The sequence below is a fragment of the Pituophis catenifer genome, unplaced genomic scaffold (assembly GCF_029215685.1).
Source record: "Pituophis catenifer annectens isolate HBS135680 unplaced genomic scaffold, rPitCat1.0.hap2 SCAF_8, whole genome shotgun sequence".
NCBI lineage: Eukaryota > Metazoa > Chordata > Lepidosauria > Squamata > Colubridae > Pituophis > Pituophis catenifer.
Window position 1 is genome coordinate 11,194,551 of NW_027256888.1, and position 16,100 is coordinate 11,210,650.

General features: G+C 43.0%; 1 protein-coding gene across 5 annotated transcripts; it reads left to right on the forward strand.

Moving 5' to 3' along the window:
* The first annotated feature begins 3,379 nt into the window (after positions 1-3,379).
* On the forward strand, positions 3,380-15,338 carry LOC139320341 (OCIA domain-containing protein 1-like). Of its 5 annotated transcripts, none has more exons than XM_070948620.1 (7): positions 3,380-3,432; positions 4,982-5,083; positions 5,597-5,684; positions 7,854-7,907; positions 9,069-9,104; positions 10,344-10,446; positions 13,877-15,338. In XM_070948620.1, exons 2-7 carry the CDS (start codon positions 5,030-5,032, stop codon positions 13,947-13,949), a joined length of 408 nt encoding a protein of 135 aa, XP_070804721.1. In that variant the 5' UTR covers positions 3,380-3,432; positions 4,982-5,029; the 3' UTR covers positions 13,950-15,338. The 5 variants fall into 5 exon arrangements, with proteins under 5 accessions (XP_070804721.1, XP_070804722.1, XP_070804720.1 ...); XM_070948621.1 differs by having other exon boundaries at positions 3,432-3,444; XM_070948619.1 differs by lacking the exon at positions 3,380-3,432 and adding an exon at positions 3,442-3,531.
* Positions 15,339-16,100: the final 762 nt, after the last annotated feature.

Sequence of the window (16,100 nt, forward strand, 5' to 3'; positions counted from 1 at the left end):
TCTTCTGCATCCTATAGTCCCACAGGGTCTAGGATAGGAGTGTCATGCTCAATTTCATTGAGGGACGCATCAGGGTTATGTTTGACCTCAGAGGGATGGGGGGGGGGGTGGCCACGGTGGGCATGGCCAGCTCAATGTCATTCGTGTTGGGGACGCCTGTGATGGCCCGAATGCCCAGCCAACGAAAATGGGCTTCCGAGCTCCGTTTTCAATTGCAACGGCTTCCGGCAACCCTCTGCTAGCGAAAACGGAGCTCAGGACAGCTGAGCTCAGCCGCCCAAACTCCATTTTTGCTTGTTTGTTTATTTATTTATTACTTCAATTTATATGCCGCCCTCCTCCGAAGACTCAGGGCGGCTTACAATGCACTTAGAGCAATAGCCTTCATCCTTTTGTATAGGCCTGCTTATTAGGGCTTTTGGCCCCCCCATAAGCGGTGTTTCTACAAAGTCATCTTATTGCCCCCACAATCCGGGTCCTCATTTTACCTACCTCAGAAGGATAGAAGGCTGAGTCAACCTTGAGCCTGGTGAGATTTGAACTCGCACTAATTACAGGCAGGTGGCAGCTAAGTGCTACATAACAGCACTTAGTCCGCTGCACCACCAAGGCTCCGCGGGCCAGTCCTTCGCTGTTTCCAGGGTGGCCCCACGGACCAGATCTAAGTACCCCGTGGGCTGAATCCGGCCCACAGGCCTTGAGTTTGACACCCGTGGTCTAGGACAACTCGATGTGGCCGCAGCGGCCACCTCACTACTGCCAGCTCGCCACCACCATTGCCTCTGCCAACTCACCAAAGCCAGGTTGCCGCAGAACAACTTCACATGGCCAACTCAGCACGGCGACAGAGAGGTGGGTGGGCAGATGAGCAGGTGGGCAGAGCACAGAGCAGCGGTGGTGGACAAGGGCTTCCCATTTTCACAACCCCGCTGCTGCTGACGCTGTTGCCACCAAGCTCTGGGCTGAGGACGGCAGCGGCGGCGGAGATATGAAAATGGGAAGCCCCTGGCCTCGGTCACTGCTCGCCTGCCTGCCTGCCCAGCTTTTCATCCAGCTGCCTACAGTGAATTGGCTATGTGGAATTGTCCTCTATGGCGACTTGGTGGTGGTGAGTTGGCAGTGGCAGCGGTGAGATGGCCGTGCTGCACCAGGTTATCTCATTCCGAGTCCCACATAGCTCTATTATTCACACGGCCACCTAGAAGTCAAGCTCAAACAGGCTAAAAAGCCCTCCTGACTATATATATAGGGAGTCCTCGACTTACAACCATTCATTTAGTGGCCACTCGAGGTTGCAAAAGCACTGAAGAAATTATGACCAGCCTTGCACTTGCAACCGTCGTAGCGTCCCTACAGTCACATGATCAGAATTTGGACACTTGGCCACAGTTGCAGTGTCCCAAGGTCATGTGATCCCCGTTTATCACCTTCTCAGCCAGCTTCTGATAAACAAAGTCAGTGGGGGAACCCGGATTCATTTAACAACTGTGTGATTCACTTAACAATTGCAGTGATTCATTTAACAACAGTGGCAAAAAAAAGGTCACAAAAATCAGCTACGACTGTTTAGTAACAGAAATTCTGGTTCCAATGGTGATTGGGGTCTATCTCTATTATGATAGTTGAGGTCTACTTGTAAGTTGAGGTCCACCTGTATTATGATGGAATTCAGGATTCATAGGTGGATAGTGAACATATAATAAGTTAATGTTAATTTATTTCATGCAGAAAAAAGACAACAGTGTACAATAATATAACTGTATAGGAATCCTGTCCTTCAAAAGAAATGATGATAAGTTGGGCTAGGAATTTTGGACATACTATAGAATTGGAAAAGTGGGGAGAATTGTGGGAAAGAAATTATAAATTGACTATGGCAGTTTCATATAAAGAAAACAGCATTTAGCACCAGCGAGATTGGCAAAAATGTACCCTAACCTATCACCCAAATGTTGGAGATGTGGCCACAAATTAGGGACATACTACCACATGTGGTGGATGTGCCCTAGTGTGAGGAAATTTTGGCACAAAATTAAAAGGTGGTTGGAAGAGATTACACTCCAAAAGATGGAAATGTTTAAACCAGAAATGTTCCTCCTTGGAATGATTGATTAAAAAATGGAAAAAAGTGTGTACTATATTACATTGCATATTCTGACGGCTGCCAGAATTACTTTAGTGCAAAGGTGGAAGCTGACCAATACACCATCAGAAGAAATAATAATTAAAAAGATCCTCCAATGGACAAATTAACAATGGAGATCAAAGAAAGGGATGACTCGGATTATTACAAAGTGTGGAACAGGTTTTATACTTGACTAGAAAACAGAAATCAAATTAAGAAATAAGAATATAAACTGAAATTCGGTATTAATACATTGGATATAAATATATGTAACAATCCTCTTACAAAAATGTTAATTATGGGCATACAAAATAAGAGAAGGATTAGGAAGATGGAATTTAAACGTAAAGACAAATGTCGATGCAGAAAGTTGTAAAATTGTATATAAATGTTAGTTTTGTATTTTAGCGTTTGATGTATGTGTATGTTTTTTTTTCCTTTTTGTATTTCTTTTGTTATTGTGCTTTTGATTTTAAAAATGTAAAACACCTAATAAAAACTATTTTTTTTTAAAAAAGGAATCCTGTCCTTCAACAGATAAAAAATCCTGTGCTGAAATGTATACAGATAGTCCTCAACTTACGACCGCCATTGATCCCAAACTTTATGTTGTTAAGTGAGAAATTTGTTAAGTGGGGTGTGCCCCATTTTACAACTTACCTTGCCACATTTGATAAGTGAATGGCTGCAGTTCTTAAATTAAGTGAATCTGGTTTCCCCCTTGACTTTGCTTGTCAGGAGGTCACAAAAGGAGGGAGTCACATGATTCCTCCGGGCGCAGGAATCCTGGGAGTTGAAGTCCAGCAGTCATACAAGGGCTGCCGTTCCCCACCCCTGGATTAGATCTAGATCAGGGGTGGCCCTTTTACAACCTGTGGACTTCAACTCCCAGAATTCCTGAGACAGCCAAGCTGTCTCAGGAATTCTGGGAGTTGAAGTCCACAGGTTGTAAAAGGGCCACATTTGCCCACCCCTGACCTAGAGACCTGAACACCCTCAGAGTTGGAAGGGACCTTGGAGGTCTTCTAGCCCAACCCCATGCTCAAGACCTGTTACCAGACCTAGGCGGGTAGCAGCATATTTGCATAACACCCGCACCCCGACGCAAAGCGGGGCAGAACCCAAACCCCTCAGTCCCCTCTTCCCCCCCTGCGGCAACCTCTCCCGCCCCTTCACAAAAAGACGCTGCAAGCGGCCCTCCTCTCAACCAATCCGAGAGAGGCCCCGCCCCTCGCCCCGCCCACCGAGCAGGGCCAAAACCCTCTGAGGGGGCCTGGCCTAACGGCAAAGGCTCCTTTTCTCCTCAGGCAGGTTCTGCTGTGGGTCGAGGCGACCCCGAGCGGTGCGGGGGGTGGAGGAAAGCGACGGGAGAGGCGGGGAGAAGCTAGCGGGCACCGGGGAGAAAGGTAGGGGAGCCAGGAGACACGAGAGAGAGAGGGGTTGACCGGCTGGCCGGATAAGCCCTTCGAGAGCGCCCTTCCTGCCGCCTCCTTTGAGGCGAGGAATGGGCTGAGTGGCGCGAGCTCCCCCCTCCCCCTCCCCCCCCCACGTTGCACGCTTCGATAGGGGCTCCTGCTTCTTCCCAGCGTGCCAATATATTTCCCGTAGAGCAGGGCGTTTGGCGGAACGGCAGCCCTTATTTATGACGTGTGGACTTCAACTCCCAGAATTCCTCACCCGGCCATTCCTATTGAGCCCCAGCTACTCCCGCGGCCTTGGGAATTCTGGGAGTTGAAGTCCAGAAGTTAAAAAAAAAAAGTGGAGCTATCCTTCCCCACCTCTGCTGTGTAGAGCAGGAATCTCCAACCTTGGCCACTTTTAAGACTTGTGGACTAACTCCCAGAATTCCTCACCCGGCCATTCCTATTGAGCCCCAGCTATTCCCGCAGGCTCGGGAATTCTGGGAGTTGAAGTCCAGAAGTAAAAAAAAAAAAAAGTGGGGGAGCTACCCTTCCCCACCTCTGCTATGTAGAGCAGGGGTCTCCAATCTTGGCAAGTTTAAAACTTTGTGGACATCAATTCCCAGAATTCCTCACCCGGCCATTTCTACTGAGCCACAGCTATTCCCACGGCCTTGGGAATTCTGGGAGTTGAAGTCCAGTCCAGAAGTTTTTTTAAAAAAAAGGGGGGGTGGCTATTCTTCCCCACCTCTGCTGTGTAGAGCAGGAGTCTCCAACTGGGAGTTGAAGTCCACAAGTCTTAAAGTTGCCAAGGTTGGAGACCCCTGGTGTAGAGCATGTCTTAATGTTGCCAAGGTTGAGGAGAGCTGCTGTTGAGTTAAAATCGGGCACAGGAACTATTACAAGAGCTTTGGCTGTGTGAATGTGTTGCTGCAAAAATAACCAAAGGTGTTGTGATATCTCGTGGCCTGAACAGCATGACTTATTTAAACAGCCCCTGGGGCTTTCTAAGCAGAAGCCCCCCCTCCCTCCAGAGGTTCTCCTGATTCCACAATGGCTGCACCCACCATCAGACCCCGGATGGTTTCTACCTGAGGGCAACCCCATTCCAGAGCGCAGGCCTTGATAGATGGCATTATTTCATCAGAGGAACCCAAGGCCTGCCAACCCTACAAGATGCAATTGGCCAGGCAGCTAGTAGGGGAGACAGGTGGTCCCACAAGTAACCAGGTTGCATGCTAGGTAGCAACATGCACCTTGAATGGCACCTGGAAGCAGGCTGCAGCTCACAAAAAAGAGGTGTGATATGGGAGCCCCGAGTTATGCCCGTCATCGGGTGACCGATAGAAGCCTCTGGATGGTCTTCAAAGCATTATACTAACCCTATAGTAAAAAGGGAAATTGAAGTTTTGTTAAAATGCACAGTCGGTTATTTTGTGAATTCTTTTTTGTGTAGGACACTCGCATTTTGGGTTTTCAGGTTTGCTGGAACCACTGAAGAAACATGGATTCTACTCCAGTAGATACTGAGGCCTCTTCAACAGAAAATAAGACTCAGGTTGGTCCTTCCTTTTCTGCAGAGATTCATTTTTGCCCTGGGTCAAAGATTTATCAACCTTTCTTGCTATGTTGTGTCACACAATTGTAGTTATATTTTATCAGCAATATAATAATAATAATAATAATAATAATAATAATAATAATAATAATAATAATAATAATAATACATCACACAGTCCTAAACGCTTGGGAAGTGTTTGACTAGTGATTTGGATACGAACTCCAGCATGGTCATCTCGTTTGCTGTGTATACTGTCATAATACATTATTATTACGTTAATTCTAAATCGAACTATTTTCTTCCCAAACATTAACTTTTTAAAATTGACTTGTTTTATGAGATTTTAATAATATTTAGCTGAAGAAATTATCAACTAAATCATAGACCATGATGTTCTGCACATTCAAGAATTTTCTGTTTTGGTGTGGGAAAAAAACAAAACAATATTTTATTTTTTGTAGTTCAACATGCTGTTCTCATACTATTATTTATTTAGGTTTTTATTTTCAGAATCTACTTGGTTATCCAAGAAGACTCACTGGGGAAGAGATTGAAAATATCAATCAACGATGTAAAGAAGAAAGCTTTTGGTACAGAGGTATATATTTCTTTGTTCTGGATACAAAAAGAAATATAATTGTATTTTTGTCTGCATTCCTTTGTTGTACTATTGTCAAGTCCGCCTGAGGATTGCTAATATTTGGAATTAACATGTTCCCTTCAAAGACCATATTCTTACTTGATAGGGGCTGTAAATGTTCATGCCTTTTATTTATTTCTTCCATAGATAACTACTACAGTCTGGTAAGACTCAGTAATTTGCAGGCAATAAAAATGTCCTTTACACTTTTTAAAAAATGGAAACAACCAAAATTACTCCCTGAAAATAATTTGAAAACCCAAAATGTGATGAGTAATAACTTTAATTTACTATACTTAACTATAATAATTACATACACGTATGCATGCAGTTATTCTTCCTCTCCACATCCATATTCTTGTATAAGCATCTGTTTCCCAGCATTCTCCCCTCCCCATCTCTGACTCTCAGTAATCTGAGTATCTTTCCACATTTCACAGGATTTAAATCCCAAACCAAGATTCTTCTTCTTGTGCCATATCCGTCATCGGACGTTGGCGATCATGTTGACAATTCTATTTTTGTCAACAGCTGCATGAAAAAGTGCTGCTGAGTTTTGTCCAAACCAGTCCCTTAGGTTTTGAAACCATGATGTTCTTCTTCTGCCTGGACCTCATTTGCCTTCAATCTTTCCCTGGAGGATTAAGTGAAGGATGCCATATTTTTCTGGGTGGGCATCACATGTCCAAAATATTCTAACTTTCGCTTTTTAATGGCTTTGATTATTTCCCTTTGCTTTCCTAGGCGGCTTATCCCCTCCTCATTTCTGATTTTGTCAACCCAGCTTATATGTAACAGCCATCTGTAAGTCCACATTTCAAATGCTTCTAGTTTCTTCAAGTGGTTTTCTGTCAGAGACCAACTCTCTACTCCATAGAGCAGGATAGAAAAGATATCTGACAAGCCTGATTTTCAGTCTTAGACTTATGTCATGACTGCAGAAGACCTTTTTCATTTTGAAGAATGAAACCAAGATTACATTCCAATAATGATATTTTCAGTGACTGCATTTGGAGACATATTGTCTTTATCATTATAAGGAATTCTGTTAGATTTAAGCAATCTATTTTATCCCACTTTCCACTACCTCACCCCAGTTTAAATCCTACAGCAGTCTAGCTTCTCTATACATCTGATGAAATGAGTTGCAACCCACACAAGTATATGCCTTTTAATTAAAATTTTAAATCAGAAAAAGTGTTCCCATGTCCCCCTATTTTTTCACAACTCCAGTGGGACCGCAAGATCAGAAATGTTTGCTTCCATTTTGAACTAACCATAGTTTATTCTTATTTTAAAAGGTAATTTAAAGTTAAACTATTTTTCATTGACTAAAGATTGAAGTTGATTGAAGTCTCAGTTCAAATACAAACATTAAAAAACCAAACTGGAAGGAAACGTCTCAAATTTCTTTGCAGTCACATCTGTAGAAGGTAAAGAAGTAAAAGATGACTCGAGGTCTTATCTAACTCATTTCCATAAAAAGAAGCTGTACTTACTATCCCCAGTAAAAATCAGTAATGAATTTGGATGGTTTTTTTTTTTTTTGGTCATTTTTCTAAGTAGAGCAGCGTTTCTCAACTTTGGCAAATTTAAGACATATGGGCTTCAAGTCCCACAATTCCCCAGCTAGCATGAAGTCCACACATCTAAAAGTTGCTAAGGTTTAGAAACATTTGAATTAGAGGGAGATATTGCTTCCAGGTGCTTACCAAATCCTCCCTTTATGATAGCAATAGCACTTAGACTTATATACCGCTTCACAGCTCTCTCTAAGTGGTTTACAGAGTCAGCATATTGCCCCCAATGATCTGGGTCCTCATTTTACCAACCTTGGAAGGATGGAAAGCTGAGTCAATCTTGAGCGGGTCAGGATCAAACTCTTGGCAGTCGGCAGAATTAGCCTGCAATACTGCATTCTAACCACCGAGCCACCACTGGATGCAGACAACCAAATGAAAACTTCTAATATTAGTTTACTAAATTACTTTTATAAACTGGGCACCTATCATTAGCAGATTCAGAAAAAGCCACGATATTATAAAGTTTCATCTGCTTCACTGGGAGTGGAGGCTCATGGGAATGAAAACCCAGATTGAAATTGATTGTTGCAATGTTTGTTTACAGCACTTCCTCTATCTCTTGGAAGTATGCTCATTACTCAAGGACTAATTAGTAAAGGTAAGTAGATTTTTAAAAATTAAAAATATGTCTTGAATTGTGCAAAACGATCAGCTGCTGACCACTTCCATATAATAAGTATTAGGAGAAAACGCCTAATCTATATAACAATGGAGCTGTAAAAAACTGGACACATAAAAATGTTATGTGCAGAATATGTGAAATCTGTGCATATTTGTCTCATGATTGAGAGAAGCTTCATGTCTTTCAGAGGCACTTTTTAATATCAGTCGTGAAATAATGACTTCTGCAGTGAATCTATCACTTAAGATTTTCAACTGCCTGTAATATTGCGTTCAACAGTTAGAGGAAGCAGAAGAGGTTTTTCAGGAATAAAATATATGCCATTTTTTATTTCATGTCCATGTTTAATCTGAAAAAAAAAAGTGTGCTGGAAAGTAATGATTTAAGTACCCTGTTTCCCCTAAAATAAGATATCCCCTGATAATAGGCCCAATCGGGCTTTTGAGCGCAAGGCAATAAGACCAAGTGCTTATTTCAGGGTTCAAAAAAATATAAGACAAGGTCTTATTTTCGGGGAAACGTGTACCATTCCTTCAATGTTTGTCTACAGGAGTAATTGTAACATTGGTTTGAAATATTACCTTTTATCTTTTGGGTGAAAAATGTTTCATTATGTTAGTCATTAACAATCTAACCTTTTGTTTTCTTTCTTACAAGTGCACATTACAGTTGGACTTCCAGGTTAATAAATGTGTTTAAGTGGTAATATTTCTCATGCCTTGATTTTTGATCAATTGTGACAGCTATATAGAAGAGACAAAATGTACTTTTTAATAATGCATTAATTAAGCAAGGTTGGTTTTGGTTTAGAGCAATTTTGATTTTTAAAGTGGCTTACACATAGTCCTTGACTTATGACATAATTGAGTGGAATTATGGTTGTAAATTGTTGCTGTCATTCAGCAAGTCACCATGTGAGTCCACCTGATTTTATGACCTTTCTTGATGGTCATTAAGCAAACCTGTTTTTATCCAATGGATGTTTTTTGCCAGAAACCAGCAAAACTTGATGATATGAACCTAGTTGATCTGTGAACTAGGATCAAGATTTCTCTGTAATAAAATGTGCAAACCTGGTCTACTGTGTATTTCCCCTTGGCCTAAAAATCATTTCTTAAAAACGATTTCTTTTTCTAGGGATTATCAAGACTGCTTCTTTGAATACCGTAGTGGGTAAGTTTTGAAAGACTGTGAAGTTACTGCAGGAAAAAAGGAAAAGTGTTTAATCTATAATTAGTAAAATGAACATCTCTTACGCAGTGTTTCCCAACCTTGACAACTTTTAAGATGACTATGGCTGGCTGGGGAATTCTAGGAGTTGAAATCTTAAAAGTGGCTGAGTTTGAGAAACACCGTTCCTATATTTGCACTGGAACATAGAGCATGTGGGGAATGCACATATCAACTCTTCAAGAAAGGCCTAGTCAGGAAACAGGTCAAAGATTCCAGAAGTGCCATCATTGTTATAGAATATAGTAACAGAATCTTGAAAACTGACCAAGCCCTGAATAAGTTTTCCCTCTGTCCGTTTTACACCAAACCGAATCAAAACAGGATTATTTTGAGTTACTTTCTCACACCTTTTCCTTCCCCACCACTGAATTGTCTTTTATTTGCCCAACCATTCCTGCGTACTTTCTTCAAGTTTTATATTCCTTTATCCCAAGAGAAGTGAAAAACATTTAAACGTTAGCAGATTGTATACGGGTAGTCCTCAACTTATAACCACAATTGAGCCACAAATTTCTGTTGCTAAGCAAGACAGTTTGTTAAAAAAGCTTTGTCCCACAGTTGTTGAATCTGAACATTGCAGTTGTTCAGTTAACAACACGGTTGTTAAGTGAATCCAGCTTCCCCGTTGACTTTGCTTGTCGAAAGTTTGCAAAAGGAGATCACGTGACCCCGGGACACTTCAACCGTCATAAATCTGAGTCAGTTGCCAAGCATCTGAATTTTGATCACGTGAGCCTGGGGATGCTGCAGTGGTCATGAGTGTGAAAAACAGTTTTTCAGTCAATTTTTTCAGTGCTGTTGTAACTTTGAACGGTCGCGAAAACTGTTGGAAGCCGAGAACTACCTGTAGTTGTACTGAGAATTTTAAAATAATTGTTATGTTTATAAATTAAGCACCTGTAGCCCATGCTTCTTGCCTATTTCATTAAAAATATTTATAGCCTCTGCACTGTGAGGCTTGTTGCTTCGTGCAATGAGGTTTTAATTGTGAGAAGAATCCAACTTTAACATTAAAAGACAAATGGGCCAAGGCATTTCTAATGCCCACTCTCAAAATGACCATTAATGAAACAGTTAAAGCAGATTTCTCGCATTATAGGTCAATGTAGGATAAAAAAAAAATAATAATCTGAGGAAAATTCATCAGAGGTTACTGATGCTGTTGCTTTTCCTTTGTAGTTGTTGGCGCTGTGGCCTTTTTTGTTGGGAAAATGTTATATATTGAAAAATGTACTGAGAATTTTAGAAGTCTTCTTGTGCCATTTGGACCGGAACAATACAGGTTTGTTTGGAATCCATTCTTTCAATGATAATTTGGGGTTTTTTAGAGCAGTGTTTTTCAACCTTAGCAGCTTTAAAAGGTATGGTTCAATTTCCAGAATTCTTCACAGCCAGCATGCTAGCTAGTGTTCTGCTCCAGCTATGGACGTCAAAGAACACAGCACACACAAAGTCTGTACAAACCTTAGTTTACTAAATTAAATCAGTCTTTTTCAAATAAAGGCTGTTAATTAATTTTCTTAACAGCCTACAAGACTCCAAAGAATAAATAATTGTAATCTTACTATGGTTGGCAGAAAGCCCAGAAGCAATTTGCAGGAAACTGATAAGGGAACTAAGATCAGGACATGAAGGAGAGTGAACGAAGTTGTTCCCTGCAAATTGCCTCAATCGTCGTCCTTCCTTAAATAGGCTAAGGGAGTGGCCAATTAGCCCCAAGCCTTACTCTTGAGGAGACCTCCTCCTGAGGAGCCACTCCTGCCTTTTGGCAGCTCTGCGCGCCCGTGCATCGAGAAGAGGCTCCTCCCCTTCTTCCTCTTCACTTATGGGAGCTTCTGGAGGTTCTGAAGGCCCTGGCTGAGTCCCCGCCTCTGGCACTACATCTTCTCCAGCCTCCTCATTGTCTGACTCAAGTGCCAGCTGCACAAGCTGCTGGCGCAACACCACACCAGCCTCCTCACTGTCGGAATCAGCTACTAGCTGCACAGGCCGCTGACGGGCCACAACAGCTAGGGAATTCTGGGAATTGAAGTCCCACATATTAAAGTTGCTGAGGCTGAGAAACACTGCCTTATCTACCGTGTTTCCCTGAAAATAAGACCTATCCTGAAAATAAGCCCTAGATTGATTTTTATACGTGCGCCCAATATAAGCCCTACCCCAAAAATAAACCCTAGTTACGACCTCGTCCACTCCGGGATGCACGCGGTAGGGTGAGACGCATGGGTAAAAATCAAACTAGGGTGGGGATTGTTGGGTTGAGCTGCCTTACTTACCTTCAGACAGTTGCAGCCAGGCCTCGCATACCCCAACACCTGCCTCGCCAGCCCACTTCTGTGGCCACTTGTGGCCGCTTGCACGCGTCACCCCCGGCCTCTATTTCGCTGTCTGGAAAGGCCTCTGCAACCGAGAAACTAGCTTCGAATTGATGCGCTCGTTGCCCCCTGGCCTCCGTTTCGCTGTCGGAGGCCTTCAGGAAAGCACAAGAGGCAGCAAGTGGCCATAGAAGAAGTGGGCCAGCAGCAGGCTCCTGCTGGGCGGGGCTGTTGGTGGTGCTGCTACAAGGTGAGTCAGTGGAAGACTTCCCCCGAAAATAAGACCTGGTGCCTTTTTTGGTGGCAAAAAAATATAAGGCCGGGTCTTATTTTCAGGGAAACACAGGTAGTCCCAACTCCCTGCCCAAGGCAGAAGTCCTTATACTATCCTGGTGTTGGGGCTCTGACAATTGCCCATGGCAACTCAAGAGCAGACTAGAAATGCTTTGCGATTTGTCCAATCTTTTCTTTAAAAACTTCAGACATGGAGCATCTATAACTCTGGGAGGCAAGCTGTTCCATCGATTAATTGTTCTCATTGTCAGGAAATTTCTCATTAGTTCCAGATTGAATCTGAGCTTCCCCCCAGTTGCTTCTTGCATTGCCCTCAGGTGCTTTGGAGAATAAATTGACATCCTGGCGGCCCCCAGGGGGAGAGCCTTCTCTGTGGGGGCACCTACTATCTGGAACGAGCTCCCCCCAGAGATACGGAGGATCCCGGATCTACGCACTTCCGCCGCGCTCTCAAGACCTTTTTTATTTCACCAGGCTGGTCTGGCCTAACCTTTCCCATTCTTTTTTTAATGTAAATTTTAATTTGTTCTTAACCTGGGGTTTTAAATTTGTCTTGGGCTAAATTGATTTAATTTGATTTTACTTCTGCTCTTAAATTTTTTGTATTTTATGTGTTTTATCCTGTGCCTGTTCACCGCCCTGAGTCCTTCGGGAGCAGGGTGGTATACAAATTAAATAAAATGAAATGAAAAATGAAATCCTCTTCCCTGTGCCTGCCCTTTAAATATTGGAAGATGGCTATCGTGTGTGTCCCCCACCCCCAAGCTTTCTCTTCATTAGGCTAAACTTATCTAGTACCCTTAACCCTTCTTCATATGTAGTAGTTTAGCCTCCAACCCCTTATCATCTTCGTTGCTCTTCTGCACATTTTTTATAGGGTCTCAGCATCTTTTTTGTATCATGATGACCAGAGAATGCAGTATTTCAAGTATGGCCTTACTAGTGCCTTACTAGTATTTCAAGTATGGCCTTACTAGATAGAGTGGTGCTATCACTTGATACTATCCTTCTGTTGATGCAGCGTAAGACTGCATTGCTTTTTTGGTAGCCACAGATCTACCGGGACACCTAAATCCCTCAGTTACTGCTGTTGAGCCAGGCACCTCCTATTCCAGGGGTCGGCAACTTTAAACACTCAAAGAGCCATTTGGACCCGTTTCCCACAGAAAAGAAAACACTGAGAGCCACAAAGGTCCTAACTGGAAGTCTCCCGTTCAATTCTGGAGCTGACCGGAAGTTTGGTTTCCCCACCATAGAGTCTCCTCCTAGCACAGCTTCCTTTTTAACGGAAAGCCCTATCAATTGTGGAGCCGACTGGAAAACCCGCTCCTTGCCATAGAGTCTCCTCCTGGTGTGCCGTGCTCCCCCACCCCCACCCCAACAGGAAGGTCCTCTCAAAATTGTGGTGCCAACCAGCAACGGAGCCGCAACAGAGGGATGAAAGAGCCACATGTGGCTCCAGAGCTACAGGTTGCTGACCCTTGTCCTATTCTATACCTGGGCATTTACTTTTTCCTGCCTAACTGCAGGACCTTACCCACTGGACTGCATCTTGTTGGCTAGGGCCTATTGCTCAAGTCTGTGAAGATCCCGTCTCTATCTTGCATCTTATTTTATATTTTTGAGAGTAACTTTAGACTTATTTGAGCCTGCAGTGACCTCCCTAGTATAACGTTTTGTGTCATACAGTACTGCGCTGCATTCAGGAAATTGATAAGCATAAAGATAGTGGCTCTTTAGGAGGGTTGATGGAGAAAGAATGGAAAATTGACTAGTGGCTACTATCTCGATAAAATCGCATCATGTCAGAGTGGAGATGAGCTTAGGGTTATTTCTGTGTTGTGCTTTATTGTATGTTTTCAACTCTAATCATAGTATGACTTGATCAAACTATTCAGAGTGAACAGATTCAGTGTAATAGAAACTTATTATATAATGAATGAATGACAGCCGCTTACCTATTACTGCTCCATAAACCTGCTATTTAAGGCTTTTTTTGTAATTCCAGAAATTAAAAATTACCATTTTATAATTTTATAACATTTGACTTTTTTTTTAATAAATCATAATTCAACCTTTTTATCTGCTCCTAATTCCTTTTAGGAAACATTCTCCTATAGACGATGAAGGCAAAGCAAATCCTCAAATGAAAAAAACAGATACTTCTGTTCCTTAAAACAAGCACACATTACCAAAATTAATATTTTACTCACATAAATGTATCCCACCCTATGTGAAGACACTGTACAGAATTATGAATATTGGAATAAAATGATTGTTTTTGCGTGTTATTTTCTCTAAATACAGAGAATTCTCATTACTTGCAGTATTTCATGTTCTGTAAAATTGCTGCAGATACAGAATCAGCAACTGCTGAAACCTCAGCTGGGAACAGCTGTGTATCCGGTGATTTAAATGATTTGCTGCTCTGCATGTCTGTAAAGAAGCACGTAAGCATTGTGAGTGTTGCGTTTGTGGTAAATTATTTTTTGCGAGTATGAAATTTACGTACAGGTAGGCCTCAATTTACAATGGTTTCTTTAACAACCATTCAAAGTTGCAAAGCCTTCGAAGTCTCTAGATGTCAGCTCGGGGGAATTCCTGACATGTCCGGAGCTGTGTTTGATTGATGGCTCCAAGCAGCTGTTGGTGATGGCTGAGGCTCCAGGTGGGGAAAGCATGCAGCTGCAGCTGGTCAGTGAAGAGGAGGAGGAACTGCCTTCTAAACCTGATCCAAGAACACACAGGGCAGAGAAATGACAGGAGCAGTGAATGTCTGCCAGACTACTCGTGAGGAGAAAACCTCACCGTTCTTCATGGGCTGCACCGGACGGTGGCTATTTAGCACAGCAGACAGATGGAGGCGATGCTGGGAACATGTTTGTTTCCTAGCCGTGTGTTTTCTGGTCATCGTGATTCCTGCCTCGCTTTGGATTGACACCATGACTTCACTTGGATCATACCTTGGAAAGACGGGACTTTTCTTGCTTCCTGAACGCTCTCATGTTGTGGATTTAAGTTTGCCTGGTGGATTTATTTTGATGAGAAACTTTCAAGTGACTTGTAGACTCTTTGGCCATTGCTCCGTGGACTAGCATCGATCTGCTCATGGTTGGACTTAATTGAGACAGTTCTGGGGTTTTTGATGAGGGGAATTGCTGGGGAATATTAATAAACTGACTAAACCAGTTAGGTGTGAGTGAGTGGGGCAGCACAGATTCAGGCTGATGGCCACGTAAGTGCTTTTAACACCTGCAGTGACTCAACGACCATCATAAAACCTGTTGTAAAGTCAAGTCTGGTCACACAGTGCCTTGACTTAAGAATGCAATGACTTATGGCTCAATTGTGGCGGTGAGAGCTACTACTGCCATTAGGCTGTTCGACTAGAACAGTGTTTCCCAAACTTTTGACATATGTTTACCCCTTCTATAATTTTTATAACGCTGAGTACCCTCATAAAAATAATAATAATTATAATAAATAATCAAAATCAGTGGAACTTACTAAAGCACGATAACAGGCGCCCGGAACTAACTATTAAAGAAGTAAGTTGTCTCTGTAACGAAGTGCAGTATATTCATGCCGTGTCACGCCTCACAAGACTGTCTAACCGTTAGATAACACTGCAATTCTCCGGCGTTTAAACAGCTCCGCGGCTCAACGTCAACTGTTAATGTTCCCGCAGTTTAAAAATGGCCGAACCCGAGCTGCGCGAAGGATGCGCAGAAGTTCCCGCCATAATGAGTTGTGATACGATGTACGATGGCCCCAGTTCCTGTGTAAAAACTGCGATACGCGCCTATTTCTTTCCTTGTTCTGTGGGCGCAGCTAAGCACGGTGCAGTGGATATTCCCACGTGATCCCCACCAAACTCCGGTGCAACGCGTACCCCCACCAAACTCTTCCCGTACCCCTGGGGGTACGCGTACCACACTTTGGGAAACACTGGACTAGAAGACCTCCAAGGTCTTTCCTAGCCCTAGGATTCTATGTTCTACCTTGGTCATCATGGGTAATGATCTGTACTGGGACAAGGACAGGAGAAGCAAGATTCCCATCAGTTTTTTTGATTCCATTCATCGTAGGATCTTTTTCTGGATGGACTGCCCAAGTTAAGATATAGGACAGTGATGGCTAACCTTTTCCATACCGAGTGCCTAAAGCGTGTGTGAGCCTTCAAAATGCAATGCATGTGGGGGGGCCCTGCATGTGCCCCGCCCTCCCGTGCATGCACCAAGCCCCCGCATGCACCTCACCCCCCACGCATCCGCAAGTGGCCCCCTGCACGCGCCCCACCCCTCCGCACATGCACGGCAGAGACTCA